Source organism: Parasteatoda tepidariorum, chromosome 5, assembly GCF_982258835.1.
Source record: "Parasteatoda tepidariorum strain Cologne lab strain chromosome 5, Ptep-v5.0, whole genome shotgun sequence".
Classification (NCBI taxonomy): domain Eukaryota; kingdom Metazoa; phylum Arthropoda; class Arachnida; order Araneae; family Theridiidae; genus Parasteatoda; species Parasteatoda tepidariorum.
This window is the reverse complement of record NC_141759.1, coordinates 71,505,239-71,524,126: the sequence shown is the minus strand read 5'-3', so window position 1 is coordinate 71,524,126 and position 18,888 is coordinate 71,505,239. Positions and strand designations below refer to the sequence as shown.

The 18,888-nt window shown below is 30.0% G+C and overlaps 1 protein-coding gene across 2 annotated transcripts in view; it reads left to right on the top strand.

Annotated features, from left to right (window-relative positions):
- Window positions 1-18,888, top strand: part of LOC107449790 (glutamate-gated chloride channel-like) — a 457,252-nt gene that overhangs the window by 434,967 nt on the left and 3,397 nt on the right. For both annotated transcript variants that reach the window (XM_043042909.3, XM_087164199.1), the window contains 5 exons: window positions 3,161-3,384; window positions 13,451-13,533; window positions 13,834-13,968; window positions 15,710-15,939; window positions 17,441-17,629. In XM_043042909.3, the coding sequence (XP_042898843.1) occupies window positions 3,161-3,384; window positions 13,451-13,533; window positions 13,834-13,968; window positions 15,710-15,939; window positions 17,441-17,629 (861 nt within the window). The remainder of the gene's footprint in view (window positions 1-3,160; window positions 3,385-13,450; window positions 13,534-13,833; window positions 13,969-15,709; window positions 15,940-17,440; window positions 17,630-18,888) is intronic.

Here is an 18,888-nt window from a genome sequence, read left to right as displayed (position 1 = left end):
AATTTTCACTATCTTATCTGATTTTATACGTGTGCTTTACTTAACCTTTTAATCTGTTTTTAAAACCGTGTGTTTGGCGCAGTATGTCCTTTTTTGGACCTTGTGCCACTAAACCCCACATTCAATTCAATTCAATTGGCTGACTTAACGTGACTTAATTTAAATACTTTGAAAACTTAATTTATAAACTTTAAAAATATATTGTAGTTTGCAAGCACATATTTTTCGTTCCTGAAATAAATTTAAGCATAAACGTTGATTTTTTTTTAAAAAAAAATAAAGAAAAAAAGCTTTAAATTATATTTTATTCAGTAATTTTTTAATCATTTTTTAATCTTTTAATTACACTTCAAAATTTAAATTTTATGACATAAAAGTCTTAAATCCATTTAAAATCCTTTTAAATATTACAAATTTATCTTTTAATGTGCTATTTAAATTTCAATAAGTGTTTTATATAATTTGATAATTTTCTAAATAGAACTAAGATTAAGTTTCGGCTTAAAAATCCATCTCGCATTAATTACATCTGAACAAAAGGTTTTAGATTAAGGTTCCTTACATCGAAGAAATATTAAATCCCCCAGATAAAAACCTTAAAAAATCGAAGGCTTTAATTTACTACTTTCAGATACTCAAATGGCATTTATTAAAACCCTTATTTCCCATTAGTTTGGTAGTTAATTAAAACCTGCTCTCACTAAAGCCTCGTATAAGCCGTTATTAAAATACCCTCTACACACCCTCTAACAAGCACTTAATCACAAGTGATTTGATCTCATCGTTTTCCAAATTTCAATTGGATGGGCGGTTACCAGCCAACTTTCAATCGGTCATTCTTTCACCTAATGAGTTTTCGAACGCCACTCCCACCTCTTTTGTTGGAGAACCAAAAGACAGATTTAGAATATCGAAGCACCTACTTTGGAATTCCAATTACTTACTTAGTCGAAATCATTTCATCCTATCACTTCTTTTATTAATCATACAAGTTGAAATTGCGAACGCTAGGAATGGATTTTCTCAGACATGGATGAAGGTATTTGTAGATTGTCCATTTATTAATGCTTTCGGTTGAAATCATTTCAACTGTTTAAGTGAATTTGCAATAAATAATTTGTAACCGATGCTTTTAACTTTTTACCCTCAATGAGTTTATTTTAGAAATATTTTAAGTTGATAAAGAGTGAGTGCAAATATATAAAATTTTGCTTAATATTTAATTATCTTCACTTGTTGTTTTATAATCGTGTTTATTCGTAAAAAAATTGTCGGGGGAAAGTGGGGTAAGTAATATTCTCCGTTTAGTTTAAAGAAGATAATATTTCGTAAGCAAGAGGTTTCAAGTTTTGAAAATATTAAAAATAATAGTGAGAATTTTCAATATACGATTTTATTAAATACTTTATTGTTTTTCCTTGTTTTTATTAATCGAGTACGTTCGCAAAAGATTGATGAAGAAAAGAGGACCGAGAAATATTCTTCCTTGAAAAATATTACTCAAGAAGATTATCTTACGTAGGTAATAGGTTTCAGAATTTATAGTTTTTGGAACACTAAGAAAAACTTACAGAATAGATAGATAAAAAACAGGTATTGGAATATATGCAATTATTTGCATTTGTGAGACATCTTTCAGAAGGATTCGAGAGACACGAAAACAGCCACAAGAACCATGACTAACTTTTCTAGCCCCTCGGATCCAAATTTTATTAAGTATGGTAAAAAAAAGCAGTGGAAAAAAAATACATTTTTGTCTATTTATCAAAATATGAGCCTAGATGCATTGAAAAAGAATATTAAATTTAAATGAGTTTGGCTAACGATAAAACTTGAATTGCAATCTTAAACGCCAACATATTACGGCAAACTTGGACTTCATTTCAGCGGTAATTGTAAGTATTTATATCTCAATGGTTAATATTAATAATGCAGCTGGAATCTTTTTTAAAAGTAATGATTTCCGAAGTATTTTTTCGAAGTATTTTCTTAGAAAAATAGTTAATGCTTTTATTTACCAAGAAGAGTATTACATGCAAATTTAGAAGGTAACCAATATAGAAAAACTAGAAAACGCACAATGCCTAGGGAAAGACATACATTTGGTGTAGTTAGTTTTCATAAATAATTTCAGATTTTTATTCGGAAGCTTTAAATCATCTAATTATCTCAACGGATGAATTAGTGTATGAAGTTAAGCATAGGTGACGCTAGTGTTTAAAATTCGTAATAAGCCATCCTGGTTACTGAGTCCGATTTATTTTTTCACCGAAGCTTAAAAAACATGCCATACTATATTTATTATGCACTGTTTACTATATGACAACTGTGCTATTTACCATTCAATTTGAAAACTCATTTAACTTTAACTGAAGACATAAAAAACAGAAGATAACGCACGAAACATGCCAACCTTTACACTTTATTCATGTCGTGATGTTAATTTTATCGCATCTCTTTACGGCTCTCGACATTTCAGAATTTATAAAATACAAAAAATTCTTATGAATGATAAAATAGCCTGCAAATTTAAACGCAAATTGCAATAATAAAGCTTACAAGAATGCCAAGCAGTCTCGTAAATATAACACAAGCGGAAGAATACCACGGAAGTTTTCTGAATTCCGCTTTGGTTTAAAATCTATTGATTGTTTTAACTCAGTGCCCCATCAATTGTACCCAACTGATAGTTTTAATGAAAGAAAATAAATGAACTAAACTCAATTCCCCATCAATTGTACCCAACTGATAATTTTAATGAAAGAAAATAAACGAACTAAACTCAATTCCCCATCAATTGTACCCAACTGATAACTTTAATGAAAGAAAATAAACGAACTAAACTCAATTCCCCATCAATTGTACCCAACTGATAACTTTAATGAAAGAAAATAAACGAAACTCAATTCCCCATCAATTGTACCCAACTAATAACTTTAATGAAAAAAAATAAATGAACTAAGAAATTTAAAGCTACTCACACAATTACGGGTAATTTAAAAACTTTCATGCAGTTCTAAAAACGAATTTTATTATCGTTTAAAGCTAAATAATAACAATATTTTCTAATTATTTACATTTGATAATACCAGATTATTTTCGATTATTTTTATGGTATACTTAATCAATAATTATTCTTAAATAAATTGTGATTTTTCAGGAATACAGCGTACAAATGACTTTGCGAGAACAGTGGAAAGATGAAAGAATGCAGTTTGATGATATGAATGGTCAGGTTCGATATCTAACTTTAACAGACCCTGATAAGATTTGGAAACCCGACTTATTCTTCTCAAACGAAAAAGAAGGCCATTTTCATAATATAATCATGCCAAATGTTCTACTCCGAATTTACCCTAATGGTGACGTCCTTTATAGTATAAGGTAAGTCATTTTTTTCTTCGTATTATATTTTATTTAAGGTGTTCTATATCAATACCAGCTTAATCCACTTTTTTACAATTGATTTGGTGCTTTACTTTAAACAATTCTAATTAAAAAATAGGTCCTTCCATTTTTTAAACACTTTTTAACAAAAGCAAATGTTAAATTTTTTAAGGAAAAGTTTCAAAAATAAATTTTAAACTATACTAAAATAAATATTAAGCATATAATCTACTAATACTAAAATATATATTTTTTTTAATTTTCAAATAAGATGCATTTAGTAATAATAAGAGATTAATAAAAGAAAATCTGACTTTGTTATGATGAATTCTTATCAAAATCAGTTAGATCTAATCTATACATATTTTCTAATCACAATATTTGCTTAAACTACAATAACTATAAATTGTTTTAAATCCTGGAAACAATTTATAGTAAAAATTTTTACTTTAACCTTTATACTATTGTTTTTTACCCACATTAACGATAAACTTTTTTTGACCTAAAAAGTAGTTTACTGTTAAAGTAATCTTTATACTGCTGTATTTTTTTAATTATATTAACTATAAACTGTTTCTTACCCTAAAATCTTCTTATTGTTAATATAAGCTTTATACCGTAGTTAAAGTAATCGTTATAGTTTTTTAATTACACTAACTATAATCTGTTTTTTAACAATTTTTTGCTAATGTAATCCTTAAACTGTAGTTCATTTAATCTATATAGCTTTTTTTATAACAGTTAAATCAGGCATACGGTACGGATGAAATACAGTATATAGATTACACTAACTATAAACTGTTTTTCACAGCTTATAGCTAGTGTAATCTGTTTACTGCAGTTAATCTAATCTTTATTCTTTAAATATGTTAACCCAAAACAGTTTTTCCCCATAAAAGCTATCTAAAAATAATCATAAACTTCGGTTTGTACTAAAACTGTTTGCCTAAACTCAAACACTTGGATGATTTGCGCTTTCTTTTCGTATTTTAAAGTTTGAAAGAATAAATGTACCTTTTATTTCTTTTTTTAAAACCAAAGGCTTTTAATACTAATGCAACATATCCTAAAGTAATCTTCGAGGATCGTGATTTTAAAGTTGGAATTAGATAAGAAAGTAATATTGACATTGAAAATAATATTTATCACATTTCAACAAAAAGAGAACGAGAGAGAAACCATCTGAAACTTTTAAATATAAAGAAAAAATTTCATTCGTAAAGAAAGCAAACATTTACTAAATTTTTCTACAACAAATTTCATTTTTGATCAAATATTTTAGATATGATAGACGATAAATTTTCTTTATTGCAATATTTCACATGTATGTTCCCTAAACTATATGAACAAGGAGACAGCATTACTGAAAACAAGGAGGATGAACAGATTTAAAGGGTTGGTATATGCCTGAAGAAGAACTACGAACGTAATTATATTTAAATTTTGGAGTTCGTACTTACTTAGTTAAAATTATACTTTAGAAACAAACTGATTGGCTTTTGTCGTGAAATTTAAAAGTTTAGCTCTTGAGATTAATCGCAGAGAACCATAATAATAAGATGCAGTGTATATGTTACCGTTAAAGTATGAAATCCGTTATTTTATAGAATACCTAGTTATTCCATGAAATAACTGATCGTGTCCGTTAAAGTGTAAAACTCTCTTGTATTTCACGGTTTAACTCGTTATTTTATAGAATAACGATCTGCAGCCCGTTAAAGTGTAAAATAATCTATATCATAATCATATATCCTGCACGACAAATACATTTACCTTCCACCCCTACTGCATTTACGAACTATTCAACAAAAAATATTTTTGTTTTAGAAATAATGTAATTCCAAGTATCATTTTAGTAATCCTTGTTGTAACAAATGATTTTCTGGTACGTTTTCATAAATACCATTTATACGCTGCATAAATGAGATAAATTGCTTCTTTTTCATTTTAATTGTCTATCATTAGTTTATTTATAGAATACCTAGTTATTTCATTTTAGATCAATTGTTTATTTTACACTTTAACTGTCTCTCATTAGTTAATTTATAAAATATCTAGTTATTTCATAGAATAACTAGTTAAAGTGTCAAATTAATAACATATTACACACTTTAACGGACACGATCAGTTATTTCATGGAATAACTAGGTATTCTATGAAATAACTGCATTATATACTTTAACGGTAACATATATACTAACATGCAAGATGGCTATTAATTTAACCTTGTTAAAAATGCTTGCTGATGTGTAAATAATGTCAAAATAGTACCCATTTTTATATTTTCGATATTAATGATTACACTAGTTAATTAAAATGAACATTTTATAAGGTGCTATAGATATGTTTAGTATGTTTTGTTTAGTTATCAAATATGGAATTCAGTTTTACGAGTAAATCCGCTTCCTTCCATTACCTTGTCCAGTTTTACACATTCGGTCTTTGTCCCCTTGAATCAATGCACTTTTATCCCCTTGTTCAAACTTTATAAAGCTGATGGCTGTGCAATAGTTATTGCAAAAAATTTTATTTAAATTGCTTCTGATTATTGACATTAAAATCATTACTTTTAAAATCATATAAACTGAAACTTGCATATTTTAATGTATAATAATATTCACTATACACTTCTGACAGTGATAACAGCATCTAGGTGAATTTTTCTGAAAAACAAAGAAATGTTATCTGGAAAAACACAGCTTCATTGTCTAAAATATTTCCATCTTCAATTGTGACAAAATTTATTTGCCTACATTACTGTTTATATAAACATTTATTTATTAAGAAACAATGCAATTTATACAAAAAAAACTCGTAAGTAAAGCAAATAAATCTGTAAACTAACATGAATAGTACGTAATATACGTTTTACGAAGCTTCTGTGCTTCCAATACACCCTACCATGGTAAATGCATAAAATTATCAAAACTCTGTTCCAAAATATATTATCTAACCAGAAGTATACGGACAACTACTTGAAGAAGATCAGGACATAGTGTGGGGTTGTCTTTCATGTTTCGCCTAGCGTTCCTTGCTTCCTGTGGTCGGACACATGAGCACTGGTCTGTATATGGACATTCGGAGCATTGCTACTCTCCTCAGTTCTATGACAATTTTTATAGGAAGACCAGTTCATTTTTCGGAGTTATAACTGCTCAATGTACACGTGAAGATTTCCTTTGCCATTGATGAAATGGGATGTCAGAAATTGGATTTATCTTCTCAGAGCCTCGATTCTAAATCCAACAGAGCATCTTTGGAACGAATAAGAATGCAAACTGCGTAGCCAATCAAAACCCTATTCACTGACAGTGCTCACTTCAGCTATGATGGACACCTGAATGACAATTCCAATGACCAGCTATCAAAAGTGGTAGTAAATCTACTCAGACTGGCTGTTTTCGATTTCAGAATCTCCAAGAACTCCTCAGTAGTTTTCAAGTAGATAGTGTAGTATCCATGTGTACCAAAACCAAATCTAAGGTCCCAAAATCAAACCAATTCTATGTCCCAAAGAACAAAGTGACAAGAAATAAATACTACTCAGGACACAAAATTTGTTTATTCATGAACTTGTAATGTGCTTTTCTGAAACAGATAATATCAACACTAACTTTATACAAGTTATAGCAATTTTCAACACAAAATATGTGCTAAATTTCTGCATAAACAATGACTCTTTGAACTTTAAACTAAACATATTTTACGATAAACTATTTTGAAATGCTTCAAGCAGTAAACTCATATTATGAGCTGAGAATAAATAGCCCCGATAAGAACCGATTTCGTTTTACAGTTTCAATACTAAAGTGAGAAAGTCCCCTATATCTAGAATTGGAATATAAAAAAAAATTCTTTATTCCTTTCCCTCTGAGGAATACCTGTCGGCTGTCGAAAAAAAAACAGCTTCGAAAAGTCATAAGGTCTCTTTCTTTATTCCAAAGATATTCTTTTACATTACTTCGAACTTTTCAGATAGCTATGAGAAAGAGCTAGTCGGAAAAAAAATGGCGCAATTTTTCTCTTTTACGGAGCGCGTGGCAAAAAAGACAAAATATACCATGCACATTCGAATATTTCCCATGAGGCAACAGGAGGTGATTTTTCTGCTTGAATGGCAATACTTCTTGCCAAATTCATTCGCCGAGACAGTCGTTGTAATTCGGTTCGCCACTTGTATGAATGGTTTCTTCACAAAAATGCAGAAGACGTATTTTCACCATTTCGCGTTTGATATGTTCTTTCATTCGAAAAGAAATGTTGCCGTCACATTTGCTTTTATGATTCTATCTGTTTTTATGCTTGTTATCTGGTTCCTTTTTCTAATAACAACTGTCAAACTATTTGGATAGTTGAACTTTGCAATAAGTTTAATTAAAATATCGCAATTCATTTCGCAATATATTTCGTACTAGATCGCTACATATGAAATGAATTGTTTATTATGGTTTCCTATTGATAGGTCAAAAAACTTGGAAAATTTCATCTCAACAAAATGAAGTTGTGCATCTGAAAGTGTAGTCTCCATTTTCAGTTTGATATGTTTATCGTTCGGAAAGAAATGTTGGAGACTGATTTGTTTTTTTCGGATATTAGTTTCGCTTCTTAAAAAAGCTATCAGGATAGTTCAAGACATTCCATGTTATAATTTTAAATAAATGTCACAACTTCTATGTACAGAGCGCAAAACAAAAAGCGGACTGCCCAGAATAACTTTTGACCTAATGATCATATCTTCACATTCTAAGACTCAATCTTAATAGTTCGAGAGGTTGACCTCAAATATGCTAATTAATTAGAGCGCCAATTATGGCATCACAGACCTCAAGTTACATAAAAACGTATTTTTTCTAAATAAACATAACGTTTTTTTCCTCGGATTTCTGATCACCGAAATAGCCTCTATCTGGGAAATATGGTCCCCATAATTTGATCAGGAGAGAGATTCAAGGTTCGGACCTTCTATTGATAATTTTATTTTTGTAATTTTTCACCATATCTCGAGAACTTTTTAAGCGATTTGAAAAAATTTTGCACACATATATAAAATTCGTTTATTCAAAGTGTTGTGCAAAAAATACATTTTAGTAAATATTTATTATTTTTTATTATTTTGTTTAATAACAGTCGAAGCATTTTCAATAATAAAGTACCTAATTTTTTTACATCATTTTGAAGTACATTATTTTACATGGCAAAATACAAAATTTGAGTGAAATCGGTTGAATAGCTCATGAGAAATCAAATTTTAAAGAAGTAGTAGATTTAAAATTATATTTCTCAGGAACTATTGCGATCAAATTTTGCATTTTGCAATGTAAATTTACAAACATTAAAACTTAATAAATATTTGCTAAAACTTTTTTTTTTGATTGAATTAACTTTGAAAAAACGAATTTATAATTGTGTATAAAAAGTTTTCAATTTTCTCGATATAAGAGTTCTCGAGATATGGCGAAATACAAAAAAAATATAATTAACATTATGAGGTCTATCCGAATCCGCCGAAAAAAAGTTTTGTTTATTCAGAGAAAGTACGTTTTTGTGTCTGATTTCATAAAATATCTTAAAATATCTCTTGCCCCAATTAATTTTACTTTATTTTTATAACCGTCGTTGAAAAGTCGATCCAATTTTGGGTTTACGATTACGCATATTCAACTCCGTAGCCTTGTAATTTTGAACGCAATCCAGAAGACAAGGGAACTCCTGGATCAAGTATTGGTAGAAATTTGCTTTCCATGAGGCCTTTATGAAACTAACCCGCATCTGCGCTACATGGAAAGGAAAACTCGGCAAGGGGAATCTAACCTATGATCTGTCTACCACTGAGGATATTTTACGTCAGCTCTGTGTTCAGTGCAAGCCAGGTGCAAAATTCGAATCGACCAGTCATCGCTGGGATTCGAACCCGGTTCACCTCATTGGAAGGCGGGTGCTCTATTCCCTGAGCCTTCACGACTTGCACAAACGAATTAGTATAGCTGAGGTCACCTCCTCCAACTATTGAGATTTTTTCACTATTCAAATAAATTATTCAGAGTGGTCCGTTTTTTTTCTTTTTTTTTTTTTTTAAAAAAAGATGCATTGTACTTTATTGCTCTATATAAAATAAACTTTTTATTATTTATTTATTATAGCTTCGAATTGATTGGTCAACGAAATTAATTGGCTATTTAATGCTTACAAATTGAAATTGTGCATCTCTGAAACTATTATAGTCCCCATTGTCAGTTCCATGCGTACTTTCATTCTAAAAGAATATTACTGTCACATTTGTTTTTGTCTGTTTTTATGTTTCTTACAATAAGTTTCTTTGTTTATAACATTTTTCAAATTATAAAGGTAGATGGCGGCAGTAACATGTACCACTGAAGCCAGTTGTAGTAAAGAAAAATGGCGTTTACAGGTGGAGGGAATTATGAATAACCCTGTATTAGAGTTTAAGCTTGAAACAATGCTTCTAAGAGTGTATTTTATCGCTGCTATGTATAAATAAAATTTCCTTTTCAAATTTAAAATAAACAAATTTAAATTCTATATCCAAAACTGTTATCATATTCAACATAAATAAATCAAAAGCGTTAACATTCTCCATTTTAACGCTGTAAGTGAAAAATAAAAATTATAAATTAGGTTCTCTGTTTTATCCACTATAATCTCAGGGCAAAAGTAGGTAAAAATGTAATTGATTACATTTAAGATCCCTGGTTTTTAGATCATAATTTGGTTATAACGCTAATCATGAATACAAGTAATTGAAATCTATGATTGAAAATAACTATGATCAAAATTGATTGCAGGTAGTTGTTATTACTTTTAATCGTAAATAGTAATAAAAAAATTTTCGTACTTGTAATAATAATTGATATGATAATAAATAAATTTTGATATGCCTTAATCGTATTTAAAATGTCTTCATAAAATATAAATACTTGTGATCAATACTACGAATTATTGATTAGTATTTTACCATTATCTGCATTCAAGTACATGCATAGTCGATTTTTGTAATCCACTCCCAAACTTGCTGTATACGTTTTCCTACCGAATAGATATTTCTTAAAGCCTTTTTACTCTTTTTCTTTTTTTAAAAAAACGAACACTTAGTCGAGCAAGATACTATTCAAACAGCGTTTTTTAATTCATTTCACATTATTAAGTTACACAAAGTTTTTTTGCGCCACTGGCATACAAATATTTTGTAATCAAGACATAAAGGCGTTTATATAGATTCAGTATGTTTTGATAAAATACTAAGTCCTTTGTTTTTGGGTTGGCTAAATAAATTTATTTTAATAGCTAAGTAATTACGATATAAAATTTCCATTAAATCCAAATGAAACTGTTGAGAGAAAATGTTTGACATGTTTTAAAAAATGACAGAAGTGGCTAAATAAGTTTGTTATACTAAAAATAAATAGAGAATAAAGACATATACATGATACTGTTAACGGAGAACCAGTACAAAATTATCAACTTTTCGCAAGGATAATCCAATCCAAATTTATCAGTTTTTTAACAAAATTTATTTAACGAATTTATGTTGCTAAATTTTAATCTCATTTTTTAAGAAGCATTTTAAATAGTTTCAGAGTGACCCCAATTATTTAAGAGTACCTAACTGAAACTGAAATTTAATTTAATTGCTACAATTAAAAACATGCAAAACGTACTTTTAAGAAATAACAGTAAATTCTACAGAAAAAAACATATTATTCGCATAAAAAAACTGATTATGGAAAAAAAAATTCTGTTTTTCAGCCGTTAACCTCGAATTGTAAAAAATTCTCCTTTTTTTAAAAGGACTTTCTCTGTATATTTGACGGTTTAAGAATGTCTTGTTGACAAAACGGTTTTTATATGTTTTTTCACCCTAATCCTAAACTAATTAAAACCGTCAATTCAAATTCTAGTTTTTGCCATTCAGTTTTGCTTTTCGTACGATATATATAACTTTACAATATAAAACTTTACCTTTTTTCAAATCATTTTACCATTATTTTCCATACTTTCTCTTACTTTTTTGCAATTATTTTATGATTTTGTGCATAGTATAAATAAAACTGAAAATTAATTTTATTCTCAAAAGGAATATTATACTTCTTTAGATATAATTTTTTAGTAAGTTAAATAGCCAGACAATTTTATAAGGGTGGGTTGCTACAGTTTTAAATATTTTTCACATAAGTATGATTTTAATAAAAACGTTTAAGATAAAAACAATTTAAGATTTTTCCTCATAATGAGAACGAACTAGAGCTTCGATAGCTCTGGGAACAGAGTACTCACCTCCCTCTAAAGTCACGTAGGTTCGAATCCCAGCTTTGACTGATTGTACCAATTCTACTCGCGGCTCTCATCTACTACAATATTCATTTTATAGTTATTTTATAGAGTTTTTTGTTCAAATAACGGTCTTTTTAAAATACAGGTATCCATTTTAAAAAAAACTGTATTTCTTTGCTTCATACTGGCTAGCCAGTTGACAGCCTTTTTTTCTTCATAAATTTAACAGATTTTTTTTACGGAGTAAATACTATATAAATGCACTTTCCCATTTTAATTTGTTTAGCTGATTCTAATTTCTGGGCTCCGTGAAAATGAAAAACATATTGTTTCATTTTTTAATTACTTGACTTAAACTTTCAAGATAACTCTCGTTAGTAAAAATTTCTAATAATTCTTTTGGATAGTAATATTCTACAACACTTTATACTGTCTAAATTCACTTTCCACGACAAGCAAATTTTTCTTTATCCCAAAAATGCTAATGTATTCACATTTTCTTCTTTTAATAGGGTTCTTCATAATTTGGTAATCCATCAAGTTTGATAGCTCTATTTTGAGTTTTAAATGAACTATTTTCTCAGATTTAAATTAAAATTTCAGAAAACGTTATTAATCAAAGCCATTATATTTTCAGTAAATGAAAATCGCAAAATATATATTTTTTTAATTGTTAAGTTACGTGAACTATGATATTTTTTTAATGTTCTATCACTGATAACTTTGTTAGTTTGCAAGCTTTCTTTTTAAGTAGAATTTAACTAAAATGTGTAAAAATAGATATATTTTGTTTTAAAAAAAATATTGCTGACAACTGAGACATTTTTGGACATTTTTCCAAACGAACATACTAAATATTCTAAATATTTTTTCAAATCATATAAAAACTTTTCCTCAACTAAATTTTTGCTGTAAATTTTGGTATGTTTTTCAATATTGTATACTCCATTTACATTTTTATTAATTTTCTAGTGATTTTTGGAAAGTAATTTTGAATATGTATTAAAAAAATTAACAATAAATGTGCTTTCTTTACCTATATTGGTACTTAAAAATATCTTAAGCATCTCCGTGGCTGCTCTGCATAATCGAAAGATAATCTATCCTTCTTAAAAAGTGCTTTTGTTTATGGTTTAGTCATACATCCTTCAAACAGAAAGGCTTCGTCGAAGAAACGCTATAAAATAGTCATTTTATTTTGTGCCTCTTTATTAAAATTAGTTTTTGTAGTTCACTAGTTTTTTTTTAAAAAAAAAACACCTTGATCTACAATTTGTTTCATTCCATTTTATATCGCTAGTGGGGCCTAAGGCCCTAAAGTCTCCCTTTTGTATGGATGTTTGAATTCTAAAAAGATGAGTGCAGCTCATGCAATCGGTTTGGCTAAACATTGGACGTCTGCAGTGATTGCACCCTTCCGTATAGTGTCTTAGTGGATTGAAAAGCGTTTTAATTTAATGTCTTCAGTGATTTCAGAGCCAGTAAAGTTAATCCATGGTTGGGGAGCATGGTACGGAGTTAGGGTAATGAGACTGCTAACAATTTCTGCCCCCCTCCGATTAAAATTAGGATTATGTAATGGGTGCTTGAACCAGTAATGTCTTCGGATCATCTCTAAAGAGGGATTTTAGATCTGTGTATTAGCATATCTAAGCCAACATTAGCTGCCAAACTGTGTGATCACATGACCATTAAACGATACAATTTTGAAAATAGAATGGGTGTGCTATTATTGTCCATTCCATAACCTCTTATGCTTTTTTTATAATTGCAGAATATCATTGGTACTCTCCTGCCCGATGGACCTAAAATACTATCCCTTGGACAAGCAAACATGTTCTATAACAATGGTCAGCTGTAAGTACTTCATTTACTTCTTGCTGAGTTCCTCCTTCTGTGAATATCGTAGAGTAAAACATTAAGCTTTTAAGAAAGCAAAACAGCATGAATAGAGTACAAATAAAAATACACAAATGAACATATTATAGTTTGGGGTTCTATAAACAGGAACTTCCTTAGTGCACGTAGCACAATATCCTGTCCTCATTTGGAAAAAGCATTTAGTTACAGTTATGATTAAGTCTCTGTTTCTCTTAAAACAAATTGATTTTTAATCTCGTAATAATCGATTTTTTAATGTCAACAACCTAATTTTAGATGGATACACAACAGAGGATTTAGTATTCCTGTGGAAAAAAGAAGAACCAGTTCAACTCGTAAAAACTCTTTACCTTCCGAGGTTTACTCTTGCTGCTTTTCTCACTGATTACTGTACTAGCAAGACAAATACAGGTAAAAATCTTGTTACTTTCCGAACTTATGATCTTTTAAACAATTTATGAAAATAATTTTGATGCATTAAATTATAAGAGATAGGAAATATTTATGACAACATTTATCAATGATTACATAGAACATTTTCTCGAATTATATTTGCTAGAATAAATAATTTCTATTTTTGTAGCAAAAATTGTCGTTAGGTCTGATTATCGAACATCGTGACAAAGCAATTTGACAATCTTTTATGATGTTCGGCTATTCTGTAATATCTTGAGCCTAAGCACTGCACATTACATTTCTATAAGTAGTAATAGGAGTAAATTATTAAACTCTCTGTTAAAAAATGGAAGATTTCTGTAATTTTCTTACGGAAAATTCCCGTTTTTTCTAAACTACAGAAATTTACTGTACATTTACATCTCAATAAAGAATTTTTTCAGTAAATATTTTTTTCTCCTTTTTTTGCAAAAACGAAAAACTTTAATAAAGGAATAACAACAAGCATGGTATTTGTGATATTGTTTTCTTCTACCTTTAAAACGAATATTTCCAGATCTTATTGTAAAAATACATTTCGTGAAGGCAACAAGTTTTTATTGCTTGACTTTGCTGGACCAGCTTTTGTTTTACACATCTGAATCGCAGCGATAAGACTGTGATTGAAACTATATAAAGTTTCAAAACTTACTTTCATTGCTTGTATATCTATATATTTATATAAGTATATTGACATGTATAGTACGCAAAATAAGAAATGGACCGACTAGAATAACTTTTGAACTAATGATCGGATCATTCCGTTCTGGGACTCGATCTTAATAGTTTAAGTGAATAACCACAAATTTGCTAATTAACTAGCACAGACGTTATTTTAAGTTACGAAATCAAACACTGAATAAGCATATTTTTTTTCGACGGATTCGTATTTCTGACCCCCCACATATAGGGTGTAGCCGCAATCTGGGAAATATGGTCCCCATAGTTTGGTCAGGAGAGCGGTTCACTGTTTTCACCCCTCAAAGTAAATTTTATTTTTTGCGTATTCCACCATGTCTCAAGAACTTATAAGTGAATTCAAAAACTTTTCCTCGCAATTTTAAAATTCGTTAATCCAAATATAATCCCATGCAAAAAATAGCCATAAATAAATATTTATTATTTTATTTAATATGAGTCAAAGAATTGTAAGGTATGCAATTTTTTACATCATTTTAAAGAATGTAATTTTGCATAGCAAAATACAAAATTTGATCGAAATTGGTAGAATTTTAACGAAGCCGTATTCTTAAAATTCGATTTCTCAGGAACTATTCAACCAATTTCTCTAAAATTTTCTATTTTGCCATTAAAATAACATTCTTCCAAATGATGTAAAAAATGCATATCTAACAATTCAACAATTTATTCGACTCTTATTGAATAAAATAATGAAAAATAATAATATTAACTAAATAGGACCATAACCCCTATTAACCCATTTTTTTTTTATTATTATTATTCTGCAAGCGCTGTTTCATACCTTCAACAAGTGTTGCGCACGATTATGAGTGTGTATTATGGTTATTTGGTTTGTATTTTATCAATGTGTGTACAGATCAAATTTCACTAAAACCGGTCCAGTAGCTCTAGAGCTAATCGACCAGGTCTGCAAATTCTCTTATTTTCTTACATCAGTGTATCTTAACGTATCTTCTTTTCTTATGTGAATTTAATCTTATTTAATTAAGAAAAAAATATTGTTAAATATTTATAGGAGAATACAGCTGCCTTAAAGTGGACCTCTTATTTAAACGTGAATTCAGCTATTATCTAATCCAGATTTATATTCCATGCTGTATGCTCGTCATCGTCAGTTGGGTGTCTTTCTGGTTGGATCCTAATGCCATTCCAGCTCGAGTCTCCCTCGGCGTCACCACTCTCCTCACCATGGCGACTCAAATCTCGGGCATTAACGCTTCATTGCCACCAGTATCTTATACTAAAGTAAATAATTATTCTCTATTTTATAACAGCCGACCCATTTTTGGGTTTACTACTATCAATGTCTGACTCCTTACTTTGTAATTTCGAGTGTAGAGGGTCAGGGAACTGGCCTTGCATCAGAAAGATTCTGGGTTCGAATCTCGGGCAAGGCACGAATGTTCTTTCATTATCCATACTATCTGTCCTTACTATGGGAGCAACGTTGGCCCACCTAATATGGTGCCCCTGAAAGAGTGGCCAACAAATCTGCCCTTCAGACGCCTGTATTGACAAAAAGTCCTTCTCCAGGTGGGCATAGGGAAAACAAACTTAATTACGTAACGATGTAAAACTTAATCAATAAAACGTAATTTTGAATCCAAATCAGAAAACAAGGAAACTTCTTGATCAAACAATGGGACAAACTAGCCTTCAGGCAGGTCTTTTTGATGAAACCAACTCACATTTAAGTTACAATGAAAAGAAAACCACGACAAACTCTCATAGTTAACCCAACGAAAAGGGGATTCTAGCCCATGATTCGTCTACTATTGGGGATTTTTTACGTCGGTACGAGGTTAGAACAAGATTTATATCGGCTAGTCCCGACTCGTATTTGATTCGCAGTCAAACCGCCATGGCTCAAACGCGTACTATTTGTAAAATACATCGTCTGGCTTCATAACTACACCACAAGTTATTGGTTATTGTAGACATTTTTTTTACTTATTTACAAACTAATTCGCACTCTTACTTGTTCATCAGTACATTGAATTCCTAATTTACCATTCCTTGATTCGCTTACTTCAGTCCACTTATATTGGAATACAAGGGAATGAAATCGCAGAATCCACTGCAAAATCAACTCAAAACAAAAGGCCTGTCTAACATGCCTGTTTTTGATCAGATGTAATAAAGACATTTACAGATAAGTTAACTTTGAACTGACTGACGCAATGAATTACATCAATTAATTATAAATTACATGGAATCAAGCCGTTAATTACCCCCATTTGAAACCCTAAATAACTACCGAAGGATTGAATTATTGATAAATAGCTTACGTATTGGCCACACAAGATAACGTATTGCAATTGGCACTTGCTCAAGAAAACAACAACTTACCAACTCAATCCAGTAGCTACATATTCGCTGACAAACTGTACAGTCACGCTATTTATAATTAAAACGACTTTAAAATATAGTGTTGTACCATGTCTCCGTTAAAATTGAACAATGATATTGTGCAATCAAGTTCAAGTGCTTACATAACATAGTTCAAATTTAATCTCGCACATTAAAGCCGTACCAAATTTGAACAATAATATTGCTCAACACGCTCCAAATCAATAAAAATTAAAATACTCAACATAAGTATAATCAATCCGCTCCAAAATTTCTAAGAGTGCTGAGAAACCCAACATCGTTCATAAATCTTTATGAACGATGAAATCTTTATGAACTACGAACTTATTAAATAATCATCGACATTAATTTTTTTTTCTTTGAACTTGTGTGATAGGCCATCGACGTCTGGACAGGAGTGTGCCTGACTTTCGTCTTCGGGGCATTATTAGAATTTGCTCTGGTGAATTACGCTTCCAGGAATGAGGACCACAAAAAGCAAGCTAATCAGCGAAAGTGGGACCTGGAGCGTGCAGCGGCTCTCGAAGCAGAGAGACTTGAGGACGCCGCCACTGCTTTCGGAATCGTAAGTGAATTAATAATTATCATATTCTACTAATTATATAACTTTCATATATATATTTGTGAAGAAATTAAATGGAGTAAATTGTCACTTCATGGAGACATAATTATCGACTCGGTCAATCTTTATCTAGAAGGTACATCAATCAAGATAAAATTAAGTTAACAGGTCTTAGATATTAGTAAATTGGTATTTAATATTTGAATTTCATCTGTGATAGAATTCGATGAACGAATACGACTAGTTAATTATTGCTGTTTATTTATTTATTTTTTCGCTCATTATATATTTTTATTATTTCAATTTTCCTTTTTACCTTTTTCTTTGTTGTTGTTGTTTTTTTTTATTATTATTATTAATGGCCGGGCCGGGAGAATTGTATTAACTTCCCCGGATTTTAGCGAGCTATTTTGTGAGCAACTCAACTGTTCAATGTGGACCATCCATCGGTATAGGCCAGTTTACATCACATCTGGAGATATAATGGGATATAATTAACGACTAAATTAACCTTCATATATTTAAAGGTACTTCAAGATAGAATAAAGTTGACATGTTTTATATACTAGTGAATTTTAGAGAGCAACTGAACTGTTCAATGGAGATCATCCATCGGTATTGGCGAGTATACATTTCATCTGGAGATATAAGGGGATATAATTAACGACTAAGTTAGCCTTCCTTTATTAAACGGTACTTCAAGATAGAATAAAGTTAACATATTTTATATACTCGTGAATTTGTATTTAATATTTGTAGTGATAGTTACGCCACTAAGAAAACACCTACTTTTATTTGCCACTGCAGGAACTAATCCTTATGTTAGAACTAAAACTTAAGTGTAAGCTTTGGTTTGATTTATTACGCTATTTTTTTAACTCTCCGCTAACTTAAATGAAAAAATACGTTCGTTTCGTTATACAAAAAAAAAAACATAATCTATAGATATGTTTCTCTTACGGGGCACCATATTGTGTTGTATCCATCTATTGGCAACACTATAGTGTTATTATTCATTTTGCTATGTTGTCGAAAGTAATTATTTAAGTGGTGTTAAAAAATTAGTTATACGTTGTGTATTTACTTAGAATAATTTTGTATTTTATAGAAATTAAAACTTTGTAACGAAGGTTTAGATTTCTTTTTTCCTCCTTTCTAAAATGGTTGCAGAAATTGCTAACTTAAACTGTGCTATGGTGCCGTATACTGTCATGCCGATTATTGAGGAAGCCTTTTTCGAGCAATGACGCATTAATATAAAT